This window comes from Petromyzon marinus, chromosome 19 (genome assembly GCF_048934315.1).
Source record: "Petromyzon marinus isolate PM22_M1 ecotype Great Lakes invasive population chromosome 19, UKy_Petmar_22M1.pri1.0, whole genome shotgun sequence".
In the NCBI taxonomy this organism is placed as follows: Eukaryota; Metazoa; Chordata; class Hyperoartia; order Petromyzontiformes; family Petromyzontidae; genus Petromyzon; species Petromyzon marinus.
The window spans coordinates 12,967,466-12,992,151 of record NC_133685.1 but is presented as its reverse complement, the minus strand read 5'-3'; the positions used below and the strand labels follow the sequence as shown (position 1 = coordinate 12,992,151).

General features: G+C 46.5%; 1 protein-coding gene across 1 annotated transcript; it reads right to left on the bottom strand.

Moving 5' to 3' along the window:
* Positions 1 to 6,554: 6,554 nt before the first annotated feature.
* COXFA4 (cytochrome c oxidase associated subunit FA4) lies at positions 6,555 to 21,149 on the bottom strand. The gene is made up of 4 exons (XM_032957045.2): positions 20,943 to 21,149; positions 13,368 to 13,456; positions 8,633 to 8,693; positions 6,555 to 7,303 (listed from the first exon to the last, which is right to left on the bottom strand). The coding sequence occupies exons 1-4, from the start codon at positions 20,982 to 20,984 to the stop codon at positions 7,247 to 7,249; spliced, it is 249 nt and encodes an 82-aa protein (XP_032812936.1). The 5' UTR covers positions 20,985 to 21,149; the 3' UTR covers positions 6,555 to 7,246.
* Positions 21,150 to 24,686: the final 3,537 nt, after the last annotated feature.

Sequence of the window (24,686 nt, the reverse complement as noted above, 5' to 3'; positions counted from 1 at the left end):
CCTGCCCACCTTCATAGGTGCTCGCTAACAGCACTTGCCCCGACAGTCTGTCGGGGCTATACGAGGGATCTTTGTCTTTGTTGTGTGTAGGCGGTGCAACTGCGCTGGTGATGGGGAGGATGGGGTGGGGGGGATGGGGGGCATGGGGGGGGATGGAGGGGGATGGGGGGGATGGAGGGGGATGGGGGGGATGGAGGGGGATGGGGGGGATGGAGGGGGATGGGGGGGATGGGGGGGGATGGGGGGGGGGGCAGCCACATCGTGGGGGGTGGGACTCTGAGTGACCTCCCCCCTCACTATCAGGGCCGTCTCTAAGTGGGGATTGGGCTATGAAACTCACACTCAACCGGCAGTATGACATCTCACACACCGTGACGTCCAAACGCGGGGCTCCCCCCAAAGCGCGGGTCCCGGGGCGGCCGCCCCGACTCGCCGTGCTCTAGACTCGACTCTGCACCGCCCCCACCCACCCACCCCATTCTCGTCTTCTACCCTCTGGTGAAGACAAGCAGGTCACCCCTTTACATTCTTACAGTCACGTCAAAACTATGTTGCTCGAATATTTCGTCGCAGAATGACATGGCAAACAAACAAAATCAGAAGAACGTACACGGTTTGTTGTTTTTTCGCATTTAACATTTGTTTTTGACGCTTTGCTTTGCATCTTCTCTGCGGTGTCCTTCCTCAATGTTTAGCATTAACATGTATTGTTTAAACAACAACAACAACAGCAGCAAGACGAATAGGATGTATGGCCCAGCCCTGCAATTGTTCGCTCAAGCCACTGCTGGCGGAATGGCCTCCGCTGCAGGGAGTACCGGATCGTATTTGGCCTACTCTTTCTATTCCACACTGGCTATACATGTGTTGGAATAAGTTTGTGGAGTACCCACACTGCAACCCACCACGCGACCTGCCAATCCAACTATCAGAATCAGAATATGTATTTATACTGGAGGAATCAGATGAGCTAAAAAGCTCTTTTCCACAGACGTTCAGTAGTTTCACAGATGTCCGGACTCGCTGTGGGTGTACCCAGTTACACTGCTGTTGGGTGGCCAGAGGCGCGAGGAATTTAGGAAATTAACTTCCCACCCAACCCTTGGGTGCAGGGAGATGGACTTGAACCTGTTGATAGCTCAGTGGACTTTACCTTGCAAGATAAAAACACATATTTTACTTATATATTTGTTCAAGCGGTTTGTTTTCCTCTCCGATACTCCTGCCGTATTTTGTAGTGTGTGTTGCTCTGCAAAAAGCTTTATAGCTCATCGGATTCCTCCACCATAAATGCATATTACGATTCTGTAACCTCGGAATTGCCGGTCCCGTGTGCTACCCAACACTGTAGGTGGTGAACTCTACCAAGGGTGCGTCCTGTCTCCACTCCTGTTTGTGATTTTCATGGACAGGATATCAAGACACAGCCGAGGTATGGAGAGTATCCAGTACGGGGGCATGGAGGTGGCGTCGCTACTTTTTGCAGATGACGTTGTCCTCTTTGCCTCGTCAGTCTGTGATCTCCAGCGTGCACTTGAACGGTTTGATGCCGAGTGTGAAGCGCCTGGGACGAGGATCAGCACCTCCAAATCTGAGGTCTTGGTTCACTCCCAGGATACGGTGGATTGTGCTCTCCAGGTGAGGGATGAACAGCTGCCCTTCGTGGAGAAGTTTAAGTACCTTGGGGTCTCTTTCGCGAGTGATGGTAAGTGGGAGCGGGAGATCGGCCGGCGGATCGGTGCGGCGTCCGCAGTGTTGCGGGCACTGTACCGTTCCGTGATAGTGACGCGGGAGCTGAGTTCTCGGACAAAGCTCATAGTTTACAGGTCGATCGACGTTCACACCCTCACCTATGGTCATGAGCTTTGAGTAACGACCGAAAGGATGAGATCGCAGGTTACAAGGGGCCGAAATGAGGTTTCTTCGCAGGGTTGCCGGGCTCACTCTCCGTGATCGGATGAGGAGCACGGTAATCTGGGAGAGCCTCCGAGTCGAGCCGCTGCTCCTTCAGATCGAGAGGAGCCAGTTGAGGTGGTTCGGGCACCTGGTAAGCATGCCCCCCGGTAGACTCCCCCTGGAACGCTACCGGGCATGTCCCGCTGGGCGTAGACCCCGGGGCCGGCCCAGGACACGCTGGCGGGACTGTCGCTCAGCTGACCTGGGAACGCCTGAGAATTCACCAAGAAGAACTATAATCTGTCGCCAGGGAAAGGGAGGTTTGGACCGCCCTACTCAACATGCTGTCGCCACGACCCTCACCAGCACAAACGGACTGAGAAACGAACGTACGAATAAACCTCACTTTCAAAATATTACGTTTTAGTGAATTAAATGGTGGTCACAAGACATCTGGACCATTCTGTACAGGAGGGTCCACTGTCATAATGATTAAAAATAAACTTTTTTTGAAGAGGGTTTTTTTAGTTTATACTTCGTGGGGGCAGGGCTCGGCTTGTTAGCCCCGAGCTTTTCGTGGAAATTCCACGCGTTACAACACCTCCGATGAGCACGGATGGCTCATACATACGGTGCGAAAGAAGTCCAACATACATGCATACATACGGGACTCGTAACGCTTCAGAAAAACCACCCGCTGGTGACTGCCCCACAATGTAATCATCCATGTACTCATTTTATCCACCACCACAAAAATGAAATGCCGAGTCAACCCTTCCAAACAGGATTTGAGACACTAGTGCAGTGGTTCCCCACCGTTACTGCAGCTTTGCACCCCTTTGGTGCCAAATCTTTAAAGAAGTTTGAATTGTTTGTTCTCAATTCACGTCTTCCCCCCTTCCGCCCCTCAATGTAATTTACAAGCGCACATCTTTCCACACATTCTTCGCGCACTTTTAAGTTTTTATTCCATTCTTTGGTGCTTTCGGTAAATGATTATTACATAATTATTACATAATTATTTTTTTTTATTTCTACGTGACTTTACCGAAAGAACCAAAGAATAATTCCTGCAGTCACGAAAGCACCAAATCGAGTTTTTATTCCATAATATAATTCGTTGTTGTTGATGCGCCTCTGTATCACTTTTCACGTCACGTGTTCACATGACCTCCGCCACCACTAGAGGGCGTTACATTCGGCACGTAACTCAAAACAATAACGATACATCATCCAAGAGCGACCCCAATCGTTGCAATCCGCTCGCCACGTGGGAGTGAATCATTGCAAACCTCAGGCCTAGTTTACTCCAGACCCTAAAGGTCAGGTCCAAAAGGTCATGACGGCCAATGCCATTGACGTTACCCACACCTCGCCTTCGTGTCATTTCTTCCGCGAGTTACCACCGCTGTTGCAAAGTCAAAATGCGACTTCAAAGCTCTGCCCTGTTACATTATGCAACAGAATGTCTCTATTCTTGTTATACAGTCAACACAGCCCTCGAGCACCGTTCTTACAATTCTCATCACTACCACTACCTGGCTTTCCCGCACCTCCGATTAGCACGGTTAGCTACGTATGGTGCGAAATAAATTCAACATTTCAGTCCTCCCCTTGGTTATCGTGCTGTCGGTACCACTCCAATGCCACCCTGGACCTGCCCTCCTCCATCCTGCACGTCCTACCCATCTATACATCGTATCTAGATCAGATCAAGCCTCCCGTAAATCACGTGACTTGTGTGGTCACCTCCACTCTGAATCCTTCCCCTCAAGGCCATAGCCATGGAGTCAACATTGGGGGGACCAAATCTTCCAGGGAGTTCCCCCCCCCCCCCCCCATTAAAAAAAATCTAAATTTGAAAACGAATTTCCTGCCATTTCCTGCCTAAAATATTTTCAAAAATTGCCTAACACATAGGATGGACTTATGTATTTTTAACAATGTCTAATAGTGTATTACATTGCTCTGTTTTTTTCTTTTTTTACCTTTTCTTGTTTCATTGTATGTAATGGCAGAGATTAGGGATTAATAAAGTACAACCATAACCACAATCATATAAACAGAAATCTATTTTATAGCAATATATTGGTGGGGGGGGGGGGCATTTTGAGCATATTTGAATATTCGGGGGGGGATGTGTCCCCCCCCCATATATATTATAATTATGGCCTTGCTTCCCCTCTCCCTGCGCCCCCCACCCCCCCCCCCCCCCCCGTGAAAATAGACGCCGCTCATTGCAGCTCACGTCTGCTCGCTCCTTCTCCCTCTCATCCCCATCAACTTGGCGCAGTCATCCCTTCTACACCTCCTCCCCTTCCCGCCCCCAGCGCTCCTTCTTACAGCTGCTCATCTCTCTGTCATGGGCACTGCCATTACGCGCTTCCCCCTTCTCTTTTGCGATGTATTGCATCGGTGAGTCTACTCCCCCTTCCCGTTGTGCTGCAGATCTGAAGCTTGATTACACAACCTTCATTTAAATTTCGATTTAAAGCTTTCGTGACTGCAAGGATTCATCTTCTTTGGTTCTTTCGGTAAAGTCACGTAGAATGCGAATAAAATAATAAATTGATAAAATAAAATAACACAATAGGTGAAGGCCGCTTGTGTTGTGGCCGAAACGTCGTGAGAATATTATTGTGTTATTTTATTTTATCAATTTATTATTTTATTCTCATTCTACGTGACTTTACCGAAAGAACCAAAGAAGATGAACCTTCATTTACTTTTATTCCCTCCACATTTTGTGTTGTGCCACATTCTATTCCAAGCAGTTTCCTTAAAAATGCAATTTAGGTTTGAAAAAGCGAACTTTGTAATGAACAAAACAGGGACCGTCCTTAAAAAAATGTTATTTTTTTTAAGCTCTTCTGGGTTAAAACGAGTGCTTAATTTTAGCTGAGTGTTCAGGTCAGATACCTGGAAAATATTTCTGCAACCACATAACACATCCAGTATAAACTTCGATTTAAAGCTTTCGTGACTACAGGGATTCATATTCTTGGTTCTTTCTACGTGACTACCGAAAGAACCAAGAACATCCAGTATAACTTACACCAAAGCTGTGGCCTATACGTCATGCGTCTACCAGAGGCTACTGGCAACTTAGATAAAAATCCGGCAAATTTTAAGCCCGTGGTTAAACCACCTAGAAACGAAGAGCTTAAGATGAGGCTTTTGGTATCAAAACACGAATTTTGCTCTCCACGCCCAAACAATGGCATTAGACATTGTGTACGTCTGGCAAGGTGCAACACAACAGCAAGGGGTCTAGTTGCTACCTCGAATGGCTTTTGCGGAGAAATATGCGATGCAGCAGTGGTCACAATTCGAGGTTCAATAACTTTCACCCCAAAGTCATTACAAACCCGCAGTGCCTACCAACAGGAGCTCAAAAGCAACGCATACACAGCAACGCCGAGGCATCTCTACACACCTGTGCGATGTTGACTGCTCTAAAAGACGCTGGCACGAGAGAGCCCGTAGCAGCAGGTTGGGGCACGCTTCGGATACTCGAGATCCATTACAAGAGGGGAGGGGGGCACCGGGCAGGCATGCGCGCAGTACAAATTGAGAACGAACCTGTTCAACAAAAAAGTTATTCTTTGCCCGTGTCCTTTTTGTGTGTATGTGCGCGAAGTTGCTTTTGAAAGAAGTCCAGACAGAGTATGAAACAAGCCTTCTATCGGTTCAGTGCACTGGCGATTTAATGAATCGTTGAGATTCGACTAGAGAATTGACTTCTTTGTTAGTTTAAACACTCAAAATTGTTCTCATTTAATGTATACAGCTTCAATCGCCAAAGGCATGTTGCTTCTGCTTTTTCATAGCGTATTTATACGTGCAATTTTATGCACTAAAACGTCAATTTGCATTTTAAATTGAGGCATTGACATGCTACGGATGCAGGAAGAGCACAGCTTTCACATTGGGTGCGTCAATTTGAATACGAATATAAAATGTTGCATTGTTGTTGTACGTTGAACTTCTTTCACATCGTGCGTAGCTAACCGTGCAGTTCTTAATTAGTTTTCAACACGCCAGTTAATAGGGAGCCCACATTCTCAAAGGGAGCAGTACCCCTCCCTCACCGCTTGCCTATGTCTCCTTGCACTTCTGGAAGATGCGTTTGGGTGGGGCGTCTACCTCACCAAAAGCAGGGTCACTGGTAAAGTGACGGCGCCTCATTTCCTGCCGAGTGGCGTCACGTGGCACCGGGTGACATCATCTTTTTGCAGGCGGCCACATTAAATAACTATGTCATGTAAATGGCTGTGAAAACTAAAATCTTGAATTACCCCTAAAAACCATCAAGACCCAAAAAATTGTTTAAATCTGATCCCCAGACATGTACACCACACAAAGTGCAGTCTATTCTTTATTTGACCAGGTAAGGCCCACTGCGACCTGGCCTCAAAGATAACTCAACAAAGTGGCTTACCGTGTGGAAATTTAGAGCAGCCAAATACGACAAAAGCACATTTCTAAACCGAAGGATCCGGAGAAAATACATGCAACCACGTGGGGAATATGCAAAATCTTGAAATATACGGGTGTCAGGGTTGGGATTGAGCGCACGACCTCCTGCATACCAGGCGAGGGTAGTTAACATCTTGCCACCGCGGCACTCCAAAAAATCAGGCTCTGCAAGAAATATGTTCCAGTTAAACAGGCGTTTATTAGGGCATCAAGGTTAGCATACAGCTGAAATGCTTTAGGAGCCCAAACATGGTTTCAAGAGACCACGGGGCAAACAGTACAGCTCACAAATCAAGCTGAGCATTGGGCCGTAGCAATAACTCAAGTGGACTTCACAGCCTTTAAAATCTACAGCGGGGAAAAAAAAACCAACAAAATCTGGTGCCCTTGGATGGCAACGTTCAAAGCAATACAACTGTGCGGGTCTGCTTCCTCCAAACGTTTCAGAAACATTTGTAAAACACTGGGCTTTTCAACATAAGGAAGGGATTTGTGCGGATTTGCTTCCTTCCAACAATTTGGAACAAGTTTAAAAATAAGGATACGGTGCTGAAATTGGGAATTAATTAGAGCAATATGGAGCAAGATTAAGCAAGAAGAAAGAGCGGTGGTTATGAATGGAATCAAGAGAAACGTGTACCAGGTGCAAGTTTAATTCTGTACCGAACTTTGAAAGATTAAATCGACTTACACCACCCACCCCCTTTAAATAATTTGAAATAAAATAAAATTCTCCCCCAAAAGATTTGGTGTTGCGGTCAGGTGGCAGTCAAAGAGTGTGAGAGAATGACAGCCGGATACTTAAATAAAGCACCAATCATCGAAATTCCAATTATATGCCCCAAGTGCTGAGCCTGTATCAGATATCGCTTTAGAAATCTGGGCGATCCTTCTTCAGCTTGCTGTAGTCAATATTGACAGCCACAAACTGGGGAAAGAAGATGGGGGGGGGGGGGGGGTGGAGAGAAAACTTCATTAAATACAATTATAATCGACAAGATAAAACACTTAGTTTTGTTTTAAACTATATTTACAGCGAGAGAAGGCTGCGTTAGTTTACTAATGTTGACTCGGGGAGATTTTCAATATCCTGTGCCACATTCAGTAGATAAGCAAATGTTGTGGTCAAATTAATGTTGACCAAATATCTATCAGCTGTAGGGGATAGGGAGGGAGGTCAGGCAGGTTAGGTAGGGGAGGAATCTGCAAGCTAATGGAGGAAGCAAACAGACTATTATAATAAATTGGAAAAAAACACATTCATCCTTAATAATACATTTTATTTGTCAGCGCTTTACTGAATACTCAAAGACACTTGACATAAAATCATAAAAGCAGCAAAAACATCAAATGGTAAAAACACATTAAACTTAGCTAAACATTAAAAGCAATTTTAAAAAGGTGAGTTTTAGTCAATGATTTGAACGCTGGAAGGTCGGTGCAGTCACGGATTTGTTTTGGGAAAGAGTTGCATAGTGACGGGGCAGCAATAGAGAAGGCTCTGTCGCCCCAGGTTCGACGCTTGGTCCTGAGAGGTGGAGTCAGGAGGTTGGCGTCAGATGAGCGAAGGCTACGGGATGGGTTGTGGCGGTGGAGCAGGTCAGTGAGGTAGGAAGGGGCCTGGTTATTAAGGGCTTTATGTGTGAGGAGGATTTTGAATTGAATTCGTTGTGGGACCGGGAGCCAATGGAGGTTCTGGAGGACAGGGGTAATGTGGTCACCGGTGCGGGTGTGAGTGAGCAGACGAGCAGCAGAGTTCTGGATGTACACGGACTTACATTCCATCTTTGCCACAAACACATAAAATACGTATGTACGGGCTTTCAGACCAATTATATCCAGCAGCATGTTTAAATTAAAACAAGAACAAATCTAGACTTGCTTCAACCTCTTGGACCTCAGCATCATGTTATGCAAATGCTGCTGTGTTGCCAGATGTTATTGGGATGAGCGTTTCCATCAAAATCACACGGACCCCTGGCCACACGATTCCTGCCTGTGCATCGATGGAATGGACGCATGAAGAATTATTTATTTTGTTGCTAATAAACCGCAAAGCCCACGCCCACAAATAACAATGTTGCATCAAGCGTGCGGGTCACCGAAATAGTCTACAGCGTTGCAAAACATGTCACACGATACCCCCACCTGCCACTCGCACCATCACAGGAGCCCCCACAAGGAGGCGAAACTGGGAACGCATGACGATGGCACTGGTCACGCTGGCAAGTGGGCCGGTATGTGTGCCGTGCCTCACCTTGTACTGGTCGGTGGGTCCCAGTTTATTCCAGGGCTCGGGGTTGTTCTTGCGGTCCCAGCTGCGGGGACAGAAGCGAGTGGATCAGCACAAGCGCAACATGCGCTGAGCGCGCATGCGCTTCATTTCGTCGGATTACAAACTCGAGCGGTTTCAGTTGTACACAGGGGTCCCAACTTGCCTCCGAGACAACAGTTGCAGGCAAGCAAAAAGGCCATACACCTTAAACAAATATATTCTGTAATGGAAAGAGCAGTAGATCCATTCAGCAGTAGATCCATTCATGTTTGAAAACGGCCTGCAGAAGTGGAAACTGCAGAGCTACCTCTGGAATCCATTCAAGTGACCTCTGGTTCACAAAGCAGGGGACACCTGCCCAACCACAGTAATGTTCGTTACAAGACAGTCAGCTGAATTTGTAATTATCATAGCTGGTGTTTATCCAAATTAATTGACCAACTTTGATGGATTTTTTTTGTTGTTGCAGTTATTGGCGATTGGTCTGACAATCACGTTGCTACACCTGAGAAAGCCGGTTTTAATCACGTGCGGCCGGCTGGATCTGAACTTAGGAACTCAGTGGTGCCTTCTCACAGCTCTGACTTTGGACACCCAGCCACCTAGCACAAGACACCCTCATGAATGGGTCAAGCTGCCAACCATGAAACCTACAAAACATTGCATATCAGCAACTGGCAAATGTCCCCGGATTATTTTACAATAAGCCGGAGAAAGGACACAAGGGTTGGGCTCTGTAAAATGTCAGTCGAGAACGCATATTGCGTTCCGGCTCAAGAGTTGAATAAAGTCTTCTTCTGCTGCTGCTGCTACTGTTTTTTTTTTCCCAGCATGATTTCATTTGCAATGAAATTTTAGATTGATTAGAGCATCAGTGCAAATGGAACTTTAGTTTAGAAGAAAAAAACTTTCGTGTAACAGCAACAGCATAACAGCTGTTCAGTTCATTTTTCAGAATTAGCCAATATACCAGTTGCATTTCGGGAGCAGCAATGACCTTTCCATGAGGTTAATTACGAGGTGCCAGTGACGGACTGCGCAATAACGCTGCCATTTACACCAAATGTGAAGCACGGGTGAATTAGCCGCATTAAGCACCCATTGCATTTTTCTTTACCATTTTTTTGCCCAGCAAATTCAAACAATGGTAAACAAGATTCAACCGAATTGGGGCTGTCCACTGGGAACCGGTTTGTCCTTTAGCAGGATTCCTAAGATGCAAATGGGCCACACTTGCAATGCCTCTCCAAAGAAACACATCACCTGCCGAATTCCTCCGGTCGTAATTCCCCCCCCCCCTCCCCCAACTCCCCATGACCAAAAATCACCCGCAACGCGCCGGATGCCGTCAGACCTCCAAAGCCGAAGCAGGTTTGACCCCTGGATAGTTGATCGGTGTTCTTCTTATTTCGTGTGGCATTGTGAAAAGCAAGTTTACTTTTTTCTTAATAATCGTCAAATTAATGCAAAGGTTCCTCATCCAGTCCAATGAGGTGTGGTTGACGCAGTGTGGATTTCAGCGATACCGCCAGGATGTGCATGGACGGAGCATTCATCAGTGATGTGCTTGACGGTTTGGACTTCTCCACAGTCGCAGTTGGGCGATTCTTTGATCTTCCATTGATGCAACGTGTACGCGCATCCGCCGTGTTGTGTTTGAGCGCGGTGCAGCGTGGCCCATAGTTGTCGTGGAAGAGAGAATCCCGGTACTTCCACCGTCGGATCGTGAATTATGTTTTTGTTTGCCACGTCCATAGCCGTCCATGATTCAGATCACCGAGTGGCGGTGTCATTATTTTCGGCTGCTAGAGCAGATGCGTATATACAGTACGGTTTCCTGATTTGTAGCCTTGGGCATGGGGGTTCCTTTAGATCTTGATGGTGTGACCAACATGCATAAACATGTGGTTGTCGCATGATGAAACTAGTTGTAATTACTGGTGAAACGTCGTACTCTGATTGCAAATGCTGTGGGTTTGCTCTCCAACACACCGGTGTGCTGTACTCGTGACGAATTGGCACGCTCTGTTTACGTGACAAACCTTACTAGTCGGCTGCGTCGGGTGGTGGCGGGTTTAACGACACAACATTTATATATTTACGCGATCTAACCCAAGAAAATATAACCTGTATTATGGATATTGGTCACGGAAGCCGACGTGTTAAAATGGACAAACAGGTTGGCGAAACTTCCAATAGAACAATGGGCCCGCACTTAAAACGGATCCCAAACATGCAGCAGCATGTGGCTATTTCCTTCCACGCGGAAAATTTAAAGAGTCGTCCTCCCTCTTTGCGAATGTGGTGAATTGCCCATCTGTTCCATAAAATAGCTGACCCCACTGCCCATTATACGCTTACACAGGAGGCAGGGATGTTATACAGCAAGCAACTTGTGATCCCATCAAATGGATGACCAAACTCGCACGTACGATTATAACGCGTTGCAAGTGGTTTTCAAATGGCGTATGAAAAAATTGAGATTGTTTTGGGGCTTGTGAGGCTATATTGTAGTCAGCATTGGGCAGTGTAGCAAAATCCACGCTTATACTGTACTATGTTGCCCCATACACACACTCCCCACCTCCCAACAGCCAGCACTGACCAATGTGGTGAAATGTTGTCAAAGAGTGGCATCACCGGCTTTGTCCACGATGGCATCTTGACGTTTGTAAAAATAACCCCGAAAAAACCCGCCTGATGTGGGGAGGTACATGTTGTTCTACCCAAGGGGCACACGATGTCAAGTGCTCAGATATATTCAATAGTCTGCCTACGATAACACAGACCAGTTTCAAAGCAAACTTATCTTGCACACCGCTATCATCTTACAGCTGGGGTCTCCCCGTACCGGCATCAATCAGAGCAACCCTACGGCAAAATAGGTCCCTGCATCGCGCGAGCACCATCACTTCTTCCAACGGCATTTGAAAAGAAACGGACCGAGTCTATAACTGCATGGGGTTATGCGGTGGACAGGAGATGGCAATGCGGCAAAATCCATTGAGGGTGTTGTCCTGATATAGCAATGAACTTCATATCATGAAATTCGATGCCTTATCGAACTGTGAAAATTTACAACGGCGATCTCATTGCGAAACTTAATTTAGCATAACCTTGTTACGTAGTTTTTTTTCCAAGCCACTCGTAAACCAAGCGTGGTCTTCAGGGTTAAGGCGCATGTATGGTTTTAAATATGGGAGGAAACCGCAGAACCTGAATGAAACCCATGTAGAACAGGGGGAGACCACACTAACTCAACACGGAGGCACCCAAGTCAGGAATCGAACACAGGTCCTTCTTAATAAAGCATTTCTACTGACCGTGTACCTCGTATTTTTCATTCTATCTATGCTGGTATGTGCAATCCAAAGGTTGAACACGAAATTTAACACTTCTGAAATTCGTGGTCTGCCAGGAAGTGTCTGTGTTGTTGGCCTGACTGGATGTGCTTCACATAATGTTTTTTCAGGTTTGTTAACTTCTCGTCTCTCAACTTTTTGTTGTATTTACCTCCATGATTTGTTCTTGACACCTGATGAAGATCACTTGCGTTGTGATCAAAACGTCGTGATTGTTTTTTGTTTTAATATAATTTTATTGTATTTCTACATACGTGACTTTACCAAAAAAACCAATGAGTAATTTTATGCAGTCATGAAAACTTTAATACTTTATTATCACACTTCTACGGGGAAGTTACCGTTGTTATTATGTGTAAGATGTGCCCTTTTTTGAGCTGCCGTTTTGTATTTACAAGAAGTGGTCATTTTTTGAGCTGCCGTTTTGTATTTACAAGAGGTGGTCCTTGTTTGAGCTGCCGTTTTGTATGTGTAAGATGTGCGTGTTTGAGCTGCCGCTCTCGCTCTGGTCCCTCCCCCCCTCCAACCGTATTTCCTATTTAAGCTTCTGTTCATCCCTCCGGCCCCCCCTCTCTCTCTGCCTCCCTGTCCGTCTTTCCTCCCTCCTTACCTCTTGGTGGACTTGTATATGTATTTCTACTGACCGTGTACCTCGTATTTTTCATTCTATCTATGCTGGTATGTGCAATCCAAAGGTTGAACACGAAATTTAACACTTCTGAAATTCGTGGTCCGCCAGGAAGTGTCTAACTGTGTTGTTGGCCTGACTGAATGTGCTTCACATGTTTTTTCAGGTTTGTTGAATTCTCGTCTCTCATCTTTTTGTTGTATTTACCTCCGTGATTTGTTCTTGACACCTGATGAAGATCACTTGCGTTGTGATCGAAACGTCGTGATTGTTTTTTGTTTTAATATTATTTTATTGTATTTCTACATACGTGACTTTACCGAAAAAACCAATGAGTAACAGGTCCTTCTTGCTGTGAGGCACAAGTCATAGCCATTATGAAACCCTGCCGCTCAACACATACCACAACCCTAAAGACCAAACTTAAACCTAGCATGCAGCTGTTTCAACCTGGTGGTAGCTAGCGTGTGATGCATGCACAGCTGTTTCAGGTTGGTGGTGGCTGGCACGTGGCGTTTGCGTAACTGTTGCAAGCTGATGGTGGCTGATGCGTGATGTATACGTTGGTATAACAAGCGGTGTGTGATGGATGCATAGGTATAACAAGCTGGTGGTAGCTGGCGCGTGGTGGTGTATGCGTAGCTGTTGCAAGCTGGTGGTGGCTGGCGCGTGGTGGTGTATGGGTAGCTGTTGCAAGCTGGCGGTGGCTGGTGGGTTGAGCACAAACCTGACGTCGGGGTTGAACAGGGCCAGCCGCATGGTGTACGTGCCAGCCATCATCATGCCCAGGCCAAGGAAGCCGAACAGCGGGATCAGCTGCAGAGATAACACATGCATGGGCAGGGGGACAAGAAGTTCCCCTCCGCTCAGTCTCGTGTGACAGTGGTCAGCACACTTGCGGTATGGACGCCAGCGACCCAAGTTCGAAGTCTAATTCCCGGCCACGGCTAACATCAGTGACAAGTGATATCCGTCCGACTCGATCCAACACCCCCCCCACCTTCCTCACACCACCACCACCACCTTCACCAGTAACATGCACTGACAAATATAGTGAAGTGCAGTGAAACAACCACCATGACCAAACACGGCAAATAATACATTCTTTGGTTGGAAACATCTCCCCCTCATGCCCCCCTCTGAATCGTGACGATTAATAACAGAAATCACAAAGTGGGAGTTCGGCAAACCATTGCATGAGAATTGTTTCGTGTTTTATGAAAAGTACAACTGGCAACAACTTTAAAAGCACATCACTAAAGTCTGTAAACCAGGAGAGGCTTACATCCACTAGTAACACTGCCACAAAATGAAAAATGTATATTGACCAATTTGTCAGTATGCTTATGCAACGCTGCCAACGCATTGTCATGCTAAAATGCGTTTCATTTTGTAAACAAACAGGTGTTATATTGTCCCTTTGTTGCCATAACTGTGTTCCGAGACAAAAACCATGACAGGGCAGTTCCTCTCTTCTCGCCAGAATTACCCTTAATGTAACTGGCACTTGCAGCTGTCAAACTGTGGCAATACGTCTCTCATTATTGGATATTATTGCCTGCTGCCCTGTAAAGCAATCTGGTTATCCAGCATAACCTTGTTACAAATCGCCTCTTAACGGCCCACCGTTTAATTTATTGCAAACAGAAAATCATTACACACCCAGGGAAAGCACAAATGTAAACATGTACCTACAATAACAGTGCAAAGCTGACTACACTTTTACAGGCTCGGTTTATTGAGCCATTGGGTGTTATAAACGCATGGTACGGTCGTAGAAATGTGCAGCCAGTGGATTTGACAGTCCAGGATTCACACGCCCTGGAGAGTCAACCAATTGTCGTGATTCAAGGTCACATCACAATTTGGGAATAGATGTTATTTATAAATTTGTTAAGGTTTGTTCGTTAATGGCAATGCCTCTAGTGACTGCAATAATCACGTGGAAATAATCATTTGTCTGCTGAACTTGCTGTAATGGACTTTTGGTTTGCTCATTTTATCTTGTGCCCCACTTTGCGATGTAGTCATTGTCATTGGTAGTTACAATACGTTAATTAAATTACTAATGAAGAATCAATTCAAAGCGCCCTGTCAATCCACTGCTGAATGAACGCCTCACCATACAGTATCAGTCATGGGGGCTAGTGTAGATATCACTCGCCACTGATGTTTGCTATGGCCGGGAATCAAACTCGGGTCAAACAGGGTTCTCATAGCGCAGTCAGTCCAATTCAAGTTCATCATGGCAGCCTTTGCCGACTGACTGTGGTATACCCATTTATACTGCTGGGTAGACAAGAGGTGGTGGGGGGGATACTCCTACCATAAGTCTTCAGCTGCAGCCCTAAGACCACAATGTCAAGATAACAGAGGTAAAGCCAACAGAAGCGTGAAAAGACAAAACAAATGGCGAATGTTATCAGCGATAAATCCTTTAGAGTTCACATTTCATCTACACGCAAGCAGCTTGCATTGTAATGTGGGCAAATGCCAAAGTTACTATTGCAGTACATACTTTTATATTAAGCTTGTCTCCCTTGCTCGAGATAATATTTTCTGAATGGTTTCTTACTCGGTTACGAAGTTAATAAAGGACAAAAGTAAGATTGTTTATTAATTGTAAAAAAAAAGGTAAAAATGTTTTCAAATGCCAGCCATTACCAATGTCAACTGTGCCATCATTACAATGACAAGTCCCAAAGTACTTTTTTTATTACCTTGAAACTTAACTAAAATTCATCATCAGCCATGGGTCCAACTGCTAAGCTCTGAAGATACAAATCTCAGGTGGAATTTTGCCCATCTGTATGAGCAACCACGGTTTTGCAACAATCGTGACGATTGAGAACATTAACCAGATTCAAACCCAGGTTCTCGGAGGTGCCAGCTCAGTGCTCTTGCTTTTGAGCTACACGGTCGCATAATACGGATTGATTTTGAATCCTCGTAGCTTCATTATTCAAATTCTGAAAGTATTCTTCCGCTACGTTGTCAACCACATTTAGCTCCAATTGAACACATCACTGAATCGCTGTGCAACTGTTCCACGGAAAGGTTGGCGATGATTTCTAAAGCCTCGCCAAGCACGGTACTGCACTCATTTTCACAAATAAGGGCAGATTTCCGAACAGCAGGCAAAAAAAACCAGAGGCAATGTAACCTTGGAACTTGACAATGCACTGCAAGCTGTTTACGTTTCCTTGGGTGTTGACGCACGTTCTGGCCATTTGACACCATATAAAGGGGCTTTGGGGCGAAGCAAGGCTGGACATTCCTTCAAGCCTTCAGCGTTAACAAAGACCACCATGCAACAGTTTGGATTTACAAAAAATTTGAAAACATGCATGTGGGAAACTTCACTCGAGAGACACAGTTAAGAGGAACACATGGATCGGAGAAAGAAACGAGAGTTTGAATCATATTATTGACTTAAGAAATTTAAGTGGGCTTGGGTAGGATACATCGATAAAAAGTGGGTTCTGGCTGGTACTTTTTGGTTTTTTTCGGTAAAGTCACGTTGGTAAAATAAAACAATTAAATCACAACGTTTCGGAGGCAACACAAGCTTCCGTCTTCAGGTGGAACAGTCACAGCAGAATATCTGTCAAGAGCTCTTGAGCTCTTGAAGACGGAAGCTTGTGTTGCCTCCGAAACGTCGTGATTTAATTGTTCCATTTTATTTTACCTACGTGACTTTACCGAAAAAAACAAAAAGTATGAATCCTTGCAGTCACGAAAGTTTCAAATCTAGAATTCTGGCTGGTAGTTGAGATGAAAGACAGAGTGGCAGCCAAAGGAAAGCTCACGGCTGACAGAACTTGCACCGCAGAAATGGAGCGATGGGATCAGCTGATGAGACACGAGGGTTTGGTGACGACTTGGGGAGGCATTCATCAGGCAGCGGACTGAGCATGACGAACCTTTTTAAACTACGTCACTGTTTAAAACCTTACCATTATTTTTTTCATCTGGAGATATTCAATCGCTCAATATTATGTAGTTTTTGGAAGAATGTGACAGGCAACAGACGGCAAACTAAACTTTCAATATCACTTCTGAGTACACACACAGCACATCTGCAAAGTACACTTTATTGTTCATAACGATGGTGTAAAAACATGTCGACAATGTGGTTTCACTTTAGCCAGGGCAACGTTCAGTTTCAGTTGGGAAATCCAGCGGGCTGCCCCCTGATTAATAGTGCGGGTGCCCCGATAAACCATACAAGTGTGTGCGCCACGTGCATCACCACAGTGGATAGTTAAGCTCATCCGAAGTCATTCTCCAGCGTAGGGCCACTCGCTGTGTGGCCAAGTCACGGGTCCACATTTGCCGAATTTAAAATTTTACCGGCAAATGACTCTCTTGGAATACAGAATGATCACCCCCCTCCTGTAAAAAAATAAAAACTCGCTCATGAAAACGGCCATGAGACTCACAGCAAAGGCGTCCCCGTGTAAACAAGCACACTAGACAAATCACGGGCCAGACAAATCGGATGGTGCAAGTGCATCCGCCCATAAATAAAACCCCCACAAACAGGCAAAAAACCCGTTCACGATTCCCGGGCAACATTTGACTTTTGACTCCCGAATTGCAACAGCGGACACGCCCGCGAACATTCGCTGGCGAGTGCCCTTCACAAGCAGAGACATCTCTGCTGTGCCAAGGAAAGAGACATCTGTCCTTGGCACAGCAGAGACATCTCTGTCCTTGGCACAACAGAGACATCTCTGTCCTTGGCACAGCAGAGACATCTCTGTCCTTGGCACAACAGAGACATCTCTGTCTTTGGCACAGCAGAGACATCTGTCATTGGCACAGCAGACATCTCTGTCCTTGGCACAACAGAGACATGTCTCTGTCCTTGGCACAACAGAGACATCTGTCCTTGGCACAGCAGAGACATCTCTGTCCTTGGTACAACAGAGACATCTCTGTCCTTGGCACAGCAGAGACATCTCTGTCCTTGGCACAGCAGAGACATCTCTGTCCTTGGCACAGCAGAGACATCTCTGCCCTTGGCACAGCAGAGACATCTCTGTCCTTGGCACAGCAGAGACATCTCTGTCACTGGCACAGCAGAGACATCTCTGTTATTGGCACAGCAGAGACATGTCTCTGTCCTTGGCACAGCAGACACATCTCTGTCCTTGGCACAGCAGAGACATCTCTGTCACTGGCACAGCAGAGACATCTCTGTCACTGGCACAGCAGAGACATCTCTGTTATTGGCACAGCAGAGACATGTCTCTGTCCTTGGTACAGCAGAGACTTCTCTGTCCTTGGCACAACAGAGACATCTCTGTCACTGGCACAGCGGAGACATCTCTGTCCTTGGTACAGCAGAGACTTCTCTGCCCTTGGCACAGCAGAGACATCTCTGTCACTGGCACAGCAGAGACATCTCTGTCACTGGCACAGCAGAGACTTCTCTGTCACTGGCACAACAGAGACATCTGTCACTGGCACAACAGAGACATCTCTGTCCTTGGTACAGCAGAGACTTCTCTGCCCTTGGCACAGCAGAGACATCTCTGTCCTTGGCACAGCAGAGACATCTCTGTCCTTGGCACAGCAGAGACATCTCTGTCCTTGGCACAGCAGAGACATCTCTGTCCTTGGTACAGCAGAGACATCTCTGTCCTTGGCACAGCAGAGACATCTCTGTCACTGGCACAGCAGAGACATCTCTGTCACTGGCACAGCAGAGACATCTCTGTCCTTGGTACAGCAGAGACATCTCTGTCACTGGCACAGCAGAGACATCTCTGTCACTGGCACAGCAGAGACATCTCTGTCCTTGGTACAACAGAGACATCTCTGTCCTTGGCACAGCAGAGACGTCTCTGTTATTGGCACAGCAGAGACATCTGTCACTGGCACAGCAGAGACATCTCTGTCCTTGGCACAGCAGAGACATCTCTGTCCTTGGCACAGCAGAGACATCTCTGCCCTCGGCACAGCAGAGACATCTCTGCCCTCGGCACAGCAGAGACATCTCTGTCCTTGGCACAGCAGAGACATCTCTGTCACTGGCACAGCAGAGACATCTCTGTCCTTGGCACAGCAGAGACATCTCTGCTGTGCCAAGGGCATCCGCGAGAGGGCGTCGTCACTGGCACAAAGTGCCCCCACCCCCCGTGAATGCCACAACGCTCAGCAGCAGCAGCGGCGGCGGCGCACTGCGGGGAGTGATGCCAGAGACAAAATGGGGGCCCACCTCCTCCTCCACCTCCTCACCCTCAACACCACCCTCCCTGATACAGCCTCTGTAATGAAACCCAATTATTCTGCGATACTCCTGTATCGCACAAACCACAGTCTCAACACATTCCGTCAACAGCGCCGCCTTTTTAACGGCCTCCTGAAGCGGACCGAGGCCGGTGCCAGGCTAGGTGCCAGGCTAGGTGCCACCGACTTAACACGCTTACGAAAACGCCGCTCCCTCAAGAGGCTTTTTTGTTTGTTTCAAATATAGATCAAGTCAACCAGGAATCATTAAGACGTTAACAGTTATCGATTATGTTGACGAGTAATTAAAGACAACGCGCGCGTACACGAGGAATCGATGGTTACCGATGATTCAGCGATGTATCTATTAAAGAAGCACCACATTTGATCGAACATTAAAACCAGCGGCAAGTCGATCGCTAAAGAGACGCAATGCTTGCGATCGACCTCGTGGAGTTGAATGACCTCTGTGTAGGCCCCAGGCTCGGCCCTTACAATGGCGAATAATCCCCGAGAACAAGACCGAGGTTTTAAGTCTATTATTGTTTTATTTTTATTATTACCCCGTCTGAATTTGTCTGTATTTGTGTCGCTGTCTTTGTTTCTGTGTCTGTACACGTGTGTGTGTCTGTACACGTGTGTGTGTCTGTACACGTGTGTGTGTCTGTACACGTGTGTGTGTCTGTACACGTGTGTGTGTGTGAAGTGTGTGAAGTGTGTCTGTACACGTGTGTGTGTGTCTGTACACGAGTGTGTGTGTTTCTGTACACGTGTGTGTGTCTGTACGCGTGTGTGTGTGTCTGTACACGTGTGTGTGTCTGTACACGTGTGTGTAGTGTGTCTGTACACGTGTGTGTAGTGTGTCTGTACACGTGTGTGTAGTGTGTCTGTACACGTGTGTGAAGTGTGTCTGTACACGTGTGTGAAGTGTGTCTGTACACGTGTGTGAAGTGTGTCTGTACACGTGTGTGAAGTGTGTCTGTACACGAGTGTGTGTGTCTGTACACGAGTGTGTGTCTGTACACGTGTGTGTGTCTGTACACGTGTGTGTCTGTACACGTGCGAGTCGATATCAAGAGCTACGTGCGGACATGAGCCCGAACCGGCGTTAGACAGAATTTGTCTTTGTATGGTTTGCCGTGTCTTTGTGTGTCCTTGTGTGTGTGTGTCTTTGTGTTTGTATGGTTTGCCGTGTCTTTGTGTGTGTCTTTGTGTGTGCCTTTGTGTTTGTGTCTTTGTGTGTGTCTTGGTGTGTGTCTTGGTGTGTGTCTTTGCGTGTGTCTTTGCGTGTGTCTTTGTGTTTGTATGGTTTGCCGTGTCTTTGTGTGCCTGTGTCTGTGTCCGTGTGTCTGTGTGTGTCTTTGTGTGTGTCTTTGTGTTTGTGTGTCTGTGTCTTGGTGTGTGTCTTGGTGTGTGTGTCTTTGTGTCTTTGTGTTTGTGTCTGTCTGTGTGTCTTGGTGTGTGTGTGTCAGGGTGTGTTTCTTTGGTGTGTGTGTGTCTTGGTGTGTGTCTTTGGTTTTCATTGCATTGTGTCCACGCGTGAGTGTCTCGCGATGTTACAATACAACATGTTCTACTTGGTAAATGCCTCTAACCCCCTCTGTACATGTCAATGTAACATCCATTGCTCTGCCTGCAGACCCTTGTCTTCGTTTGCCCTTGTACTGTATGTCCAATGCGTCTTCGTCGTATGTGACCGTATCGGCACGCCTGTATGTCCTGGTCTCTGTATGCATGCATGGCTTTGTCCTCTGCAGAGCATTGTCTATGTGTGTATGTCTATGTACCATGTCTGTATTGGTATGCCTGTATGCCCATCTGTCCCTGCCCGTGTATCTCTGCGTACATACGAATGTCTATTGGAATGTCGGTGAACTCAATCCGCCTGCAACGCACTGTGCCCGTGTCTATCGGCCCTGGTATCTGCTGCGTCGGCGTTGTACGCCCCGCCGTGCCCTCCTCGCCCGCAGCAGACGGCGACAACAACGACAACCATTGAGCGTCGTCTCTCGGCCCAAGTGGCCCCAAGTGTCCCCGTGTCAAGCGGCGCGCGTTCATTACTCACGGCCGGGTGCTTCTTGGCCTGTGTGAGCATTAGGCGAAGCATGACGGCGGCCGATGCGGACAAGTCTTCCTCTCTTCCAAGACACTACACGACCGCTGATGAGGACGATGATGCTGCTACTGCTGCTCTCTGCTGCTGATGATGGTGGTGGTGATGGTGGTTCTGGGTAGGGGGGGGGTGATGCCACGCCACCCACTCTCATTCCAACGCACAGCAGCGTCACGTGACGGGGAGGAGCAGGAGGCGGGGCATCACACGTCATCGCCCACCAGTTTAACACGTGACCGGAGGCTTGAGCCACCAATATTATAATGTTAAAATTATTCATAATAATAGAGGATTTTTGGAGTTGTTTCTCGTTAGATCGCGTAAATATATAAATATATATGGTAGCTACTACTACACGTGTAGTAGTAGTAGCTACACGTGTAGTAGTAGCTACTACGCGTGTAGTTAATACTACCACACGTGTAGTAGCAACTACATATGTAGCTACTACTGCATGTGTGTAGTAGCTACTACTGCATGTGTAGTAGCTACTACTGCATGTGTAGTAGTTACTACTACATGTGTAGTAGCTACTACTGCATGTGTGTAGTAGCTACTACTGCATGTGTGTAGTAGCTACTACTGCATGTGTAGTAGCTACTACTGCATGTGTAGTAGTTACTACTACATGTGTAGTAGCTACTACTGCATGTGTAGTAGCTACTACTGCATGTGTGTAGTAGCTACTACTGCATGTGTGTAGTAGCTACTACTGCATGTGTGTAGTAGCTACTACTGCATGTGTGTAGTAGCTACTACTGCATGTGTGTAGTAGCTACTACTGCATGAGTGTAGTAGCTACTACTGCATGTGTGTAGTAGCTACTACTGCATGTGTGTAGTAGCTACTACTGCATGTGTGTAGTAGCTACTACTGCATGTGTGTAGTAGCTACTACTACATGTGTAGTAGTAGCTACTACTGCATGTGTGTAGTAGCTACTACTGCATGTGTGTAGTAGCTACTACTGCATGTGTGTAGTAGCTACTACTGCATGTGTGTAGTAGCTACTACTGCATGAGTGTAGTAGCTACTACTGCATGCGTGTAGTAGCTACTACTGCATGCGTGTAGTAGCTACTACTGCATGCGTGTAGTAGCTACTACTGCATGCGTGTAGTAGCTACCACTACATATGTGTAGTAGTTACTACTACATGTGTGTAGTAGCTACCACTACATATGTGTAGTAGTTACTACTACATGTGTGTAGTAGCTACTACTGCATGTGTGTAGTAGCTACTACTGCATGTGTGTAGTAGCTACTACTGCATGTGTGTAGTAGCTACTACTGCATGTGTGTAGTAGCTACTACTACATGTGTAGTAGTAGCTACTACTGCATGTGTGTAGTAGCTACTACTGCATGTGTAGTAGCTACTACTACACGTGTAGTAGTAGCTACTACACGTGTGGTAGTATTAACTACACGCGTAGTAGCTACTACTACACGTGTAGTAGTAGCTACTACTACATATGTAGCTATGGGCCCCGCACTTTCAAAGGCCCCGCGCTAAATTCTTTCACGCTGTCAATTCCGGTTCAGTGACTCTGCACTTGCTCTATTACTATAGTACTATACTGCCTTCAACTTTTACGAACGACTGGAAATTGAAGGTTAGCTATTTGTCGTATTATCTGGCTGTAACAGCAAGTGAACAAATACAATAACTTTTCTGCGAAAGTAAAAAAATGTGTTTTAATATTTACGTTTTTTTTTATTTTCAGGCCACACACTAGCTTAATCCGGCACTGTGGATATGCAAACATTAACCTCAGCCTATATGGCCTTCGCAACGGATTGGCTCACAAGTGTAAACATCACTCTATTTAAGACCGAAACAGGAGGAGGATTTCTCCACCACTCTGGCTGTCCGCTGTTGTGATTACCGACGAAAAGTCACGGTATCCCAATTGTAAACGTTAGTGGGTTTTTGCTCTCCAAAACACACCCGGTGTGCTGTACTAGTAACGAATGGGGCATGTTTTATTTACGTGACAAACCTCAATACATACCTGTCAACCCCTTATCAGTGCCTGACCTTATTACAGACCAATTCAGGACCTTATTGGTCACCCCGTGCCCTTATAAATCTTAACGTTCATCCTACAAAGTCCCATCATATGGGAGAAACACAAACAAATAGACACATTTGATTTTTGCCCGTATTAAAACGACTGGACGCCGTATGGACCTGAATACTCAATTTCCCTGTACAAGAATCCAGGGTAAACCGTACGGGTTGACAGCTTTGTTACGAATTGGCCGTGTTGGGTGGTGGCGGATTTAACATCGTCACCCACCACTGCCGTGATGATGACTCAGTCACACACGCAACCATTCCACTGGGGGGTGCTGCTATAGTGCGTCTCAATTGCATTTCCGTTCACCGGTTCATCCATTCGGGTCATAGTATTGTTTGGAGGGGGGAGGTTAGGCCACGCACGTAATTCATTTTCGCGCGCGTGTATATGTATTTATTAAATAGTTGATGTTTCGGCTTAATGGCTCTTCGTCTTCATGATTGTGATGATGCAAAATAAATAAGAAGATCTAGGGCCATTTCCCGTAATCGTCGCCCGCTCTCTATATTTATTTTTCTATGTCGGGCCCAGTGCTGTTTGACGATTGTGTTATTCGTCATTGGTCCAGTCCCTTGGTGCTGAGATAACCATGACTGAGATTGAACTTAATGCCCTCAAGACCAGTTTCCAGAAAACACACGTGTGCGTCGCACTGCCCTTGAGAAAACACCCAACATGGACTTACTCTGACTCAGTCGCTCTTTTTGTCTCTGCCGTGACATGCATTACGTCTTCGAGCATCCGGTCCGTTGCAAACACGTGCTGAGCTTGCGCGGTTTTTGGATGGGCTACCATCACACGTAACAGGAGTTAATAAAGGCTACTGTGCTGTGAACAATAGACTCGCGGTTCTATGCTTTATGCGTTTAGTTCGTTGTCTTTCCCCCGCACCTCCGATTAGCACGGTTGGCTACGTACGCTGCGAAAGAAGTTCAACATACATACAACATACAACATGGGATGTTCTTGGATGGGCCACCACCACGCATAACAGGGTTGTAGGTCGCGGGGCTACGTTGTGAGCAGCAGAAGGTTTAGCGGCAAAATGCGTCGTTGCTGCTGCATGCACTTATCATGCCTGTCGACCCATACGGGTTACCCGTGTTCTTGTACAGGGAAAGTAAGTAAATACAATGTTTTTGTCTATTTGTTTTTGCGTTTCTCCCTTGTGATGGGACTTTGTAGCATGGACGTTGAGATTCGTAAGGGCACGGGGTGACGTCTGGATTGGTCTGTAGGGGTTGACAGGTATGGCCTCTATGCTCCAACGTCTGTGCTCACTGCCATCACCAACCCCGCACTGACCAGCGTGATGAACTATGTTGAAACGGATGACCGACAGGCCAGGGGGAGATCATCATCCACAAGCAGGTTGACAAGTGGATGGAGAAGGATTGAGTGCAGGACGTGCTCAGATGTCACCCGCCACTGATGTTGTCCATGGTCACGAATCGAACTCAGGTCGCCGAGATTCATAGTGCCTTAAGCTGGCATCAATGTATTTCGTGTGGCCACTAGATGGCACAATACTTAAACCTAAGGAGAGTTTTTGAACACTTTTTTATATCAAAGGAGCAGCACCAGATTATTCTACGCAATCGTCAGTTAAACGATA